Raw genomic sequence first — 12,192 nt, 5'->3', positions numbered from 1 at the left:
AATTCTGGACGATATGAACAATGTTAAAGAAGAAGAATATGTTGTCCATGGGCAGAAAATATATACCATTAAAGTAATTCGCCAAAATCTTTATAAAAAAAACAAAAAAATTAGGTATATATAAGAGACAGCGTTGTAAAGTTGTTTGGATTCTCACGAATCCTTTTGCCGACGACGTAGCTCAGTGGATAAGAGCCCGCGGTGCATCTGATGCGACGATCCCGGGTTCGAGTCCCTGGGCTGCCGAGGCAAAGGGATTTCGCGATTATCCTGCAACTTTGTAATGGTATCCTGTTAATATGATATGCACTCACAATTGCTCTCCACATTGGAATATATATATATATATATATATATATATATATATATATATATATATATATATATATATATATATATATATATATATATATATATATATATATATATATATATATATATATATAGCGGAGCCCATTTCCTCATATGAATAGCCAAATATAACATGAAAAGGAAGTCCGGTGGAGAGTATATAGCATTTCCGCAAATCGCCCCTACTATAATTCAAAACTTTTCTAATTTCGTCAATTTTCGACGCGACGGCCCAGTAGTTTAATCTGGTCATTTTCTCTTGAATATTTGATTAAGCGAGATACCATGTTTTGACACGGCGATGGAGTTTTTGTTTTTGTTTTAAAGATGGTACAAGCGTAAATGGCGACGTATCCAGTTGAGAATAAAGCTGCCTACACATTTTAGCCACGTGATACATAAATCAGTTTTAGCGGAGCAGAGCGAAGGCGAGCGGAGCAATTTTCCTCGTTCCCATAAATATATTAGAGCGTGACAAATTTCGGCGTTTTCTGCTAGTACATCAAATTTTCAAAACGTCAACGTTTTTGAACCCATTTTTGCCACACTTATCCAACTTTTTTTAAGGTCATTTTTTTTAAATATTCTGTGAAAATCTGGGTAATCGAGACAGCTTTATTTCGTGCCGTTTCCATTTGAGACCAAACCAGCATATAGATATTAGACACGTGACTCATAAGTTATCCTTACTAATATCACATAACCTATCCCAGATTCATAGCGCTCGAAACGAAACGCAAGTTGCGTTGATAGCCATATTGGTTAGTTGGTCGCAATGGACGGAAGGTCATTTTCAAAAAAAAATTAACAATACGTGAAAATTTTAGATTGATGGGAGTTAAATTTCAAATACAAGGAGGTTTGTCCTTACTATGACAACAAAGCATTAAGCACTCTTTATCAGAAGTGTTTTATAAGTAAGAACAGTCGAGTACGTAAAAGGATACTTATGCAACATTGAACCTGACCAAACTTTTTATTGCTTATAAAAAAACGTGTATTTTTTTGTGTTTCTAGCTTTTATTTTATAACCTAAACCACAAGGAAACATGGAGAATCCAACTACGTGAAACGCTAGTTAGCTAGGGAACGTAAAAAACTAAGACCCGTAGACACATGAGCACGAAAGCAAGGTAATTTAGCAGGCTTTTCAAATAGAATTCAATTAACATTACATAAATGTTATTACAACCCTCATATTATTCTCATTATTTTTATGTTTATTGTGTGCTTAAAAAGTCAAAAGTAGCGTGTCGTCTGTTGGCACTGCTGACGTCAAGAACATCAACGAAGAATTCTGTGTTTCCAAAAATGATATCTACCTTTATGTCTCGGTTTATTCCTTTTTCCACGTTTGGCGAATCGACAGTTATTTTGCCAACTTTTCTGCAACCTTCCTCATCACAGTAGCTGACCTTGTTTTTCGAACTCGTGTAGATCGGGAATGTTACTTTATTCTGATTTCTGAGCAAAGGATGATATGTCTTAGATACTTTTCCTACTTGTCCAACATCCACTTCCTCATTTACCGTTACAAGGGTATCAAAGATTGAACCACATTTCCAAACACCATCCTTATTCTTGTATTTTAACCTTTCTGGATGTTTCTCTTTGACAAAATCCCTGTTTGTTTGTATTCCGTAAGTCTGCAGACTTCTTCGTGAGCTTATTAAGTCAGGATTCCATCCGGCAATGACAGCACCTCTAAGTACTGCCAATTCTGAATATTCAGGCCAGTGGATATCAGAAATCAAAGATTGTATATCATCCCGCACTATGCTTGAATTTGAAAAGCCGCCAACCATGTTTACAAAATCCAAACCACGGATTTCTTCGTTCTTCAGCAGTTTTTCCGTATGACGTTTGATTTTCGTAGACATTTCCTTTATTAAATCTGTAATGACTCCTCTTGGGATTTTTAGTGTCTCCCCTCCTTGGATATGGGCACCTCCACTACAATTGAAGTAAAAACCTCTACTATCGTTGAGGTAAGTTATACGTTGATCAATATCATTGTGTGTTTCTTCCTTGTAAATTTTTATGAAAGCATTTGCGAGGGACATGCTGTAGAAATTTTGAACGCATTCATCCAGACTTGTCTTGATGTCTTCAAACTCTCTTCTCATCTTTAGCCAATGGTCAGGATGCAAAGTTTTTACTTTTTGAATGACAGCACTTGAGAATATGCTTTCCAAATATTTTTCAAATCCCTCGTTAACATTGGATCCTCCCCAAGCACCACCAGATGGCATATGCAATGATCTTAGTTTTCCATTTTGAAGTATTTGATGAACACTTGCGTCCACAGTTCCTCCTAAAGAATTGTACACAACACCGTGCAATTTCAACAACAACAACAACAACAACAACAACAACAACAACAACAAAAACAACAACGACAACGGCAACAACAACATAATCCTTGTTTTACCTCCATTATCAAGCACAAGATATTTTGTCCCCGGTTCATTTTTTATTGTTGTTTGGAAATCAGCAACGTCTTTGTGTTGACAATAGATTGACGCACATTCTGGTTCCAAAGCAATTGATAAATTTATTTTGGGAATGCCAGCCTATAAATATAATATCAATACTTATTTTCCTAATGACATCAATGATCAAACATCATTGGCAATTTTGATGTGTTTTGTAAAAACAATTTTTGTATGAATTGCATACCTTTTCTCCTGCTTCCCTCATAAATTGTTTCGACGCATGAGACCATATGGCTGGAACAGTAAGTACCCATCTTACTTGAGCTACGTCCACCATGTTACTTGGACATCGTTTGTTGATAGAGTCCAAGAAATGATCTTTGAAATAACGTATTGCCTCACTGAACACTTGAAGAGCTTTCATTTCTTTTCCATCTTCAGATCGTAGAATCATTTCTCGCGATATTTTCTAAAAGTGTATTTAAAATATACTATATTTTATAACAATTTTATCGAAACTTGTAGCTTGGCATTATATTACTCGAAAATTTTAGGTCCAGGGGCAGATCTAGGGTTAGGTAGCCTAGGCATTTGCCTAAGCCCAACTTCGTGACCTACAATCGTGGACAAAAATATTAAGACTAAGGCAGTTTTGTACTCATTCTCCAAATATGGACAAAACAGTCTAATAGTCAATGCTCGGCAAGATGCAAAGTCGCTACTTTTGCACACAAGTAGGCCAGGCAGAGACCGTTGAAAAGTTGCTAGTCACATTCTTTAGCACACCTGCACACCGAATTAAATCACGTCGTGGACCACGAAGGCCCCGAAATTCACGATTAATGGCCTTGCTGACGTCAGCAACAATTAGCACATTTTAAGTATTTCGAATTTACCAAATAACTTAAAATGGATGTGTGAATGTGATATAGAATGAGCCTATGCAATTACTTGTGGTGGCGAACTTCGAAATTCGTTGTCTCGTCCCAACATACTGTGACCACGATTGTAGAAAAAAAATTCTATAGATAAAATAATCCATAAAAAACAAATTTATTTTATGAATTATTTTCAGCATCTGCCGATTTTGACTTCATGATGACGATGCAGCGTTTTTATCGATTTTTGATACTTTAATCAAATTAGCAAACCCGGGGCGATCTTAGGCAAAATGTCGGTTCGCCTAAAGCGTCTACGGGTTTTAAAATTCCAAATTAATGAAAATCACAAATGAAAGAAAAAACGCCTAAAACGTCCGCAGGTTTTCAAGTTCCAATAAATTAAATTCTGGAATAGGAAGAAAAACGGGTATGGTTACATGGACAAGTGGATGTTTCTTTTTTTCAAAAAAGAAACATTCAGGTCAAATTGCAGGAAGCACTTCAAATGGCTAGAATATCAAAGCAATTTTATGTTACCTAAGTTAAATGAAGAAGTTTTGAATTTGGAAATGCTTTTATATATTGAAAGAATTGGAAATGCTGGAGAGAAGTATTTTGGCCACGTGTGCCATGTTGTTGTCTCAGAACAAACCTTCATCCTGCCACTGCAAGAGACAATAAATCCATTACCTTAAAGTAAGTAATACTTGAAATGTTTTAGTATTTGCTGCTCCTGGATTTTAGGCACTTTTGTGTCAAGAACTATTCTTAAAAGTGGTAAATCACCAGATGTTCTTACAAAACGTGTGATTTAAATCTTTTTCTTATCAAAACAAAATTTTTGAACTTGACCTCGATCAAATGCATTGTTTGTTTATAAAAACGCAATGTTAAACAAGATAACTGAGGCAATTTGTTTCTCTATACCAAACTTAACATATATACACATCAAAAGATGTTTTGATGTGTATATATGTTAAGTTTGGTATAGAGTATTACTAGCTACCTGTGTATGTGTATTAGTAGGAATTTTGTTAGTTTTTTAGTTGAGCGTCTTAAGGTCACAGATAGAGTTCACAGAGTTGTGTTTCATAAGAGGAACTAAGAAGATGATACTGATACAAATGATTTTCACGTAAAAAAATACAGATCGCAACGAGAATTGCATGTTAAAAACCCTTCTATTACATACTGCAAACTAATGAAAATGTCATGTTAACTTATGGATATGAGTAGGATTTGTATATATGTTGCTTTTTATATGAGGATCTTCAGTATCGGCCTAAAGTTACTAAAACTTTCTTAAAGATTTAACAGTGTTAAAATATTTTTCAAACATAGTTGACAGGGACATGTGAGGGCAAATAATATACAAACATGCTAAATGTTTTGATGTTATTTTTCTGATTTCTAAGTCTCTCTGGCTTAATAAACTGCCTTACTCTTGTGGGAATTTCATAACATTAAAATTAATGCTTAATAGAAATTGGTGCAAAACTACACCAGTAACCCTAATACTAAACTGTATTATCTTCATAAAGAGGTGATTACTATATACTCTGTAGATGTTTATTTTTTGTTGCTATCTTACACTGTAAGTGTAACTGCAAAGCTTTCATACTTTTATATACTGCTTTTCTTTTTACATTTGCAGGTTCTTAACACAGACTATAATTTTCCAAACAATGTTTCTACTTTGCACTACTGTTGACTACTACTCCTAAAATTGTCTTATAATATAATTTTTTGTTGTATGTTAGTTATTAGAATTATTGCATATTTTGAAATAAAGCAACTCCCCAACTTATTACTTTTACTCGTATTATGTGCGTAAAACGTAAAAAGATGCTTAGGTGAAGATACTTAATACCCGTATGTCATTCAAAGAAGCTATGGAAACGCTAACCCTGTTTCGAATCTAATTTGCTAAACGGACGCATATTCCATCCGCATGTTTTAACAAGGATAAAGTGTTAAAACTACGGAGGTTACTGTTATTTGTTTGGCTCACTTCTAATTTAGGAAGGATTTTTAATAACTAAAAACCTTACTTTCGGGAAAACTTTAGTTCTTTTCACAGCAAAAACACAAAACGCCCGATTTACCTCGTACAACACCACAACCCTTGACATTACTTTGCCAAAAAATCTATCAGCTTTTGCCTAACCAGAAAAAAATCCTAGATCCGTCCCTGGAGTCGTTACTCAGATAAGCATAATTGTAAAGCAGGTTCAAAAAATATTAGACTGTAATGAAAAATTCTCTTCAGCAAACATTTGCAAACAGAGATGAAATTTTGATAACATCAAAAGTTTGATTTTTGGACTTAAAAAATCTTAACCTAAGACAAAACTAGGTCCATTATTGACAGAAATTAGCACACTATACAAGTTACGTAAAATGATTGTAACAAAATAACAAGATGGCATGATACTTCTTATACTTTAGCATCTAGTTCCATTTTACCTGAAAAAAAATTGGACGTAATGATATAACAAAAATAAAATTCTATGTGACACAAATTGGCATACTAAATAAAATAAAAAAATAAAGAAGATGATGGCGACATTACAATTAAATTTTAGGGCACACACTTTATATATACTTTGTAATTCAAATAGTTTAAAATTCTAATATAATGCAGTTGTGCTAGTTAACTATTGAAGTGCCAAAGTAATAGTGATACATTACTTTAGGACTTAACAGAGAGAACCAAGGCTACCTGTGTCGAATATAGTGAAGCAAATTAAAATAAGATATACGGTCGTTCGTCCAGTTGTTTTTAAGGACCGCATTCTCATCATTAAGGACCACAAAACGACATATCAGGAGCATATTCATGTGCATTATCATAATTATGCATAATGTTTCAAGACGTGAATGTATTTCTTTCAATATTGGGGAGTTAGTCTTGCTTAGACAGATTTTAGCTAGAAAATTTATACAAATATGATCTAAGACATGAACATACAAATATTTACGTGACCGTTTTTCTGCTTCCTAAATTTGAAACTGTTTTTTTTGCATTTGCTCACTATTTTTGGGTTCAAATTTTCGTAAATATTATTCTTCAATGGATCACCAAACTTCTGTTTTAAATTATGTTTTAAGTTAATTTCTGTTTTAAGTTTTCCTAAAATTATCTTAAACTCATTGTTTTTTCTTCTATATCTTATATTATTATACGCTTGTGATTCTGCCTATGGGTGTCCAATGCACACAAATAGCCGCCCCTCCTTACGGCTTTTGCACTGTCTCCCCAAAGCGTAGTATGACACTTATGTTTACTAAATTAAAAAATTTATATACATGGTGTAATGGGTTTAAATACCATCAAACACGATTCGAAAGGTTCGCGGTTTAAACCCCTACACTAGTCCAGCTGATGATACAACGAAATAGCTGTGATGTGTTTATATTTCGCTCTCCTACTTTTATATTTCGCTCTCCTACTTTGTATGATTGAGCACTCTGCATTATCAGCATGAGTGTTCGCTAAAAACACTCATCAAAAATCGTGTGTTATTATAGTGTAATGTAGCTCAGGATTATTCCAAAAGTGCAACTGTATATTTTATAAACTCTTAATACAACAAAAAACCTAAAGGATTAAAAAAATATATATAAATTTACAGATTAAAACAAGCAGACAGTATACTCAACAAGAACAATAAAGGCCTCATCTAATGGCGATTAAGAAAATTGCATCTACAATTTAGGTGTTCAAATGAATTATATGCTATAAAAAATGATGAAAAATACAAATAATTCTAAGAAAGGAGAATTATACCAAAAATAATTCTGAGAATGTAAATAAAGCTTGTTTAATAATTAAACAGAAACGTTATAAAAAATGATGAAGGCAAACTGAACAAGACAAACAAAACTGAATACATATTGTTTCTTAGACAGCAAACATCTGTCGAATTTACCCCTAAATGCGCACTGTTTCTTTTTCTCTGTATTATTAAGTTCTGGTATATTTTAGAAAACAGGCCAACTACTTAAACTGTGGTGATTCATAACCTGCCCACCATGTTTTTTAAAACAATATACTGTACACCAGACTCAGGTATCAGAATTTGATATAAATCCATTCATATAACATTTAACTTTTATTTATTCGTCCAAGAAACATTATCTTCCGCCTGTCTAAACTAGAAACAAAATTTACTAAAAGACAAAGATCTCCTCTTTCCCAACTTTTCTTCCCGCCAAAAGTGAAAATAAGTAATTGTGCAACCCGAACTAGTAGTACAGGCTTTGTTTTATAATAATATACTCTATAAGGAAGCTGATAAATGGGTTAAAGATTAAGAATATCCAAAGAATATACACAGGCTCGACCTTCTGTTTTAGATATGAAAATTTGTGTGATGCACAAATTTTGATTAGAAGCTTAATTTCTTACACAGTATGTTTATTTTATTTTCAGCTCACCTATCTTTTACACTTTGTTTAATTACGTTCCACCATTTTTTAACCATCTTTAGCCATATTAAGGGTAATTACATGTTCTCCGGCTGTAGCCATGTTAAGAATATTTTTAGGAATATTTGAGGCTGAGATTTGTCAAAAAGTTAAGAATAATGAGGCTGAAGCGAAAAAACACTATTCTCATAAAAAAAGCGTGTATAAGGTCTTTCTTATAACTAAGAGTTACGGTGAGCATTACGCGAGGAATATTATATCTAAGACAACAACAAAAACAGTAGTACTTACTTCATTGTTAAGTTTCATTTTAAATCTTTGAAAATAATATCCATCATATTCAGGATTGTCACAAATAAACTTCTCAGCGTGTCGACCAAAGGCTTTAAAGTTTTGGTTGGCATCGAATAATATAATGGTTGGTGTTTTAAAGGCGTTGTTCGCCCAAGCTCCGTTTAAATGGATGGTTTTTTTAGCGTGAGCATACGAATATGCATATCCACTGTATGTTGTGCCAAAATCGATGGCTGCCACAATTTCAATCCGATCAAAGATATTCATCGTTGAAACGTTCATACTGCTGTGCTTGCGCTCTACTAAGCGATCAAGGTTTTTTCCTAAACACAATCAACATATGAATCTGGAATTCCCCTGAATCTTTGTTTTTGTATTGCACGTCTTTGTTATTAATAACTTTTAATGGAAAACGTGCAGTATCTGTGTTGAACTATTGAGTTTATAAAATTAAGATATGAGTCATAGATCAGTTGTTGTTAGCTATAGATTCACACGCCGCTGGAATTAAACTTGTTTTGTTTTAGTTTTTAAAAAAGTTTTGATCCTCAGATTGAAGTAATTAAAGCAAATTTGATGTATTTAAAAGTGCATAGAGGATAAAATAGCATGGCGTACAAGTATGGGTATGTGTTATGTTGTGGTAACTGAAAGGGAAACTCACTTTTTTCTTTTTTGTTATATACGTACTCAGAAAAGCATAAGAAATCAAAAAAAAACTTACTTTACTTGTTTTTCTTATTTAAAATTGTTGTACAAGCCTTCGCATATTCAATTTTTTTCTCATAAAAAAACAGACAGGCGCGATTTCATTTAGGACTGGACCCGATTATAAATAATGACATCACATCGCGCAGAAAGTTTAAGCGAGCGCAGAGAACGTTCACGTTAAGACCTCTGGCTTACATTAAATCGCTTTTTGTATGTAATTTACGTTTAAATCTTTAAAAAATGGTTAGTTGCTTTGCGTTTCGATGTTCCAATCGATTAGAGAAGTGTAAAGAAGTAAGTTTTCACAGAATTCCGTCTGTGAAAAAAAAAAGAACTCAAAAATGGCCAAACAAAATACGTAGTGCAGGTGATTTACCATGCCATCAGAGTTTTTATATTTGTTCGTCGTACTTCACAGATAGTTCTTTTAAAAGAGATCTCCAGGTAATAATCTTCCATATTAAAATATTGCCACTTCGTAAAAATGCCATTTTAGCTAGTGAACGCGATCAAAGTTTCTCATTTCTTCTCATTTCATTATTTGTACTTATATCAACAGAACACAACCAAATAACGTTTTGTACATTTTTATATTAAATAAAATAACATTAAACCAATTTCCAATACACAGAAAAAAGTTTTCTAGTTTACACCCGTATCTTTTGTAGCGCTCAAGTTTTTATTCTTTGTTTTTCAAAAAAGAAGCTTTTTTGATGAAAGCAGGGGCACTCTTCTACGGTCAAAACCCCCCATTAAAAAACGCTGCTTTTAGACCCCCTAAAAATTCTGTGACGTCACAGATTTCATCATGCTTTAAATGAGTAAACACGTCACGTGACATCATCAAAAAATGACGGTACTCGACAAAACTGCTGACATCAACAAACGCGCATGCGCAAATCTGTTTGAGTAGAAAAGGGAAACAAGCAAGTAGATGAGGAAGACAAAAAACCTTTATCTGAAGTGTCCCGATTGGGGGTGGTGGTGGACTCTAGATCGCATACCACATACAACGAAAGGCAGCCGTCATATCTCCATGTAGAATGTAGCCTGGCGCTGTTCACATAAACAAATGGACAAACTGCGACAAGAAGCTAAAGCCTTAGGTCTCAAAAGGTACTCTACGTTAAAGCGAATAGACCTTGTGGAAGCCATACGCAAAGCCAAGTATAAGGATGCGTCGACACAAACGGACGGACCGTACTGCGAGCCTTGTGCTAAAATTGCATGGGAGAAAAATCTTGAACAATATTTGAGGGATCTCGTTAAAAAACAGCGACGTGTCGTACATGATGGCGACTTACTCATAGATCAAGATACGGGAGAAGTGCTCGAGATTGTGTAGCTGATCTAGTGTTTTGAACAATACACTAGATCTACGAATAAGCAGGTGGAGACTTTAAGTAGCGCTGACATACTGCGCAGACTGAAGTTTTTTCATAAGCTCCTCTTTGGCCTCCTCACCCCCCTTTGCGACAAACTGCTGTCGCTCCCGATCATTGATGGAATCTATGATCTTTCTCGTTCGTTGTCGGACCTGCTCCTTCAGCAACATGTAGCGTTGCTTCTCCTGCATGATTAGGGTGAACTCATAATCACTAATTACACTGTTCTCCACAGCCTTTGAGATGAGGTCGACAACGGAGTTCAACTTAGTCTCTGCTAAGAGTCTGATGCCCTCATGCTTCTTTGACTTAACGTCTAGCCTCTTCCCCGCATTCCGTAAACCTGCCTGCCCTAGTCCTACAGCGATCGTGATACCACCCATCGCCATAGTTAGTGGTACACCTATTTCGGACAGCATACTACCAATCCCAACACCTAAAGTTATAATACTTACAGCTAGCAATTCATGATCAGTGAATCTAACCCACGTACCATGCATCTTGAACTTTTTGGCGAGGTTGTCACGCCCTTTGATCTCACCCTGCAAGTACTGTTCTACCTCCTCAATCTTCTTGAGTCTGTATACCTGACTTTCTTCAGGCTCATGCTCAGGAGCACTCGGTAAGCTCGGATATAACTTCATTATGTCACTCTATGAGTAAGTGCATCGTAATTCCAACGAACGAAACGTTCTTTTCATGATGATGCTCGTCCGTCAGCATGAACTCCAGTCTGTCTGTTGAGCCTTTCAAAGGAAGGTAGATTGGAGTGTCAAAACTCCATGTAAGCATGTCTCCCCATGCGTTTAACTCTTTGGTGGGAAGCAAAGCAAGCATTTTTGATTTCTTCCCATCGAGTAGGCAATCGTCTTCATCCAGCTGGGGGCAAACGAGTCTCAATATTTGGTACACGTCAGTTTTGTAAAAGCTGTCATAGTCGCCTTTGGTAAAGTACTTTTTTGCAGGGTCGTAGGGTAGCCCCATAAGCTCCTGCAGTTGTCGATGGATTACCACAGTATACCCGTCACTAACCCTAAGCCTGCAGAGTCCATTTTTTAATACAAACAATTTGATCTTGTCCCCTGCCTGACTGTTGAAGATGGTTGCCAAATCCTCTATCTTGTATAGACTGTTCATAATTTCAATTCTAGTCTCTGTCTGATCAGGCCCTGTCCTACGAATGACAAAATCATTGTCGCTGTAAAGGTTCAGCCATACGGGCCTGATACTTATCGATTTCAGGGCAATTCTCGTGTCCTGCCCTAGGTAATCGTCAAAAATCGTAGGCTTCTCTATATCCGTGACATACAGCTGTCTCATGTTTATTCTTAAAGAAAAGATGAGCATTTACTCATACAACCCGAAAGCAAAGTATGCACCCAACCATGGGAGATATTTAGAGAGACTTAAGGGGGATGACCTTTCAGTGCAGAACATCGTTATTGATGCTCAAGGGTCCTCGTTCAGGGTGAAATTTCCAGACATCTTTGTTGACTATGAATTCCATTCTGGCACTAGCGGGTTAGTGAAGGAGTGGAACAGCCACCCTTTCAGTCTCTGGTCCACTCAACTTAATTTTGCTACCTACTGTGCAACATCTGCTTGCGGTATTTCCATGCAGCATCTTACGTCCGAGTTGCCTATGGTTTGTGCCGTGTATCTATTTCACGCCTATTTCCAAATCTGCAAAATTATATCGGAGCT

General features: G+C 35.5%; 2 protein-coding genes across 8 annotated transcripts in view; one reads left to right on the top strand and one right to left on the bottom strand.

Annotated features, from left to right (window-relative positions):
- Positions 1-1,485: 1,485 nt before the first annotated feature.
- On the bottom strand, positions 1,486-8,715 carry LOC130629939 (heat shock 70 kDa protein 12A-like). Its single transcript, XM_057443316.1, has 4 exons — positions 8,390-8,715; positions 3,031-3,255; positions 2,783-2,924; positions 1,486-2,665 (listed from the first exon to the last, which is right to left on the bottom strand). The coding sequence occupies exons 1-4, from the start codon at positions 8,672-8,674 to the stop codon at positions 1,572-1,574; spliced, it is 1,746 nt and encodes a 581-aa protein (XP_057299299.1). The 5' UTR covers positions 8,675-8,715; the 3' UTR covers positions 1,486-1,571.
- Positions 8,716-8,865: 150 nt separating this feature from the next.
- Positions 8,866-12,192, top strand: part of LOC130629940 (uncharacterized) — a 37,049-nt gene continuing 33,722 nt past the window's right edge. For all 7 annotated transcript variants that reach the window (XR_008982029.1, XR_008982028.1, XM_057443320.1 and 4 more), the window contains exon 1: positions 8,866-9,018. Coding sequence is in view for 5 of the 7 variants with exons in the window: in XM_057443320.1 (XP_057299303.1) it covers positions 9,015-9,018 (4 nt within the window). In the remaining 2 variants the exon portion in view is untranslated. The remainder of the gene's footprint in view (positions 9,019-12,192) is intronic.

The sequence above is a fragment of the Hydractinia symbiolongicarpus genome, chromosome 2, assembly GCF_029227915.1.
Source record: "Hydractinia symbiolongicarpus strain clone_291-10 chromosome 2, HSymV2.1, whole genome shotgun sequence".
Classification (NCBI taxonomy): Eukaryota; Metazoa; Cnidaria; class Hydrozoa; order Anthoathecata; family Hydractiniidae; genus Hydractinia; species Hydractinia symbiolongicarpus.
Note: the sequence above shows the minus strand (reverse complement) of the source record. Positions and strands in the feature narration are given on the sequence as shown.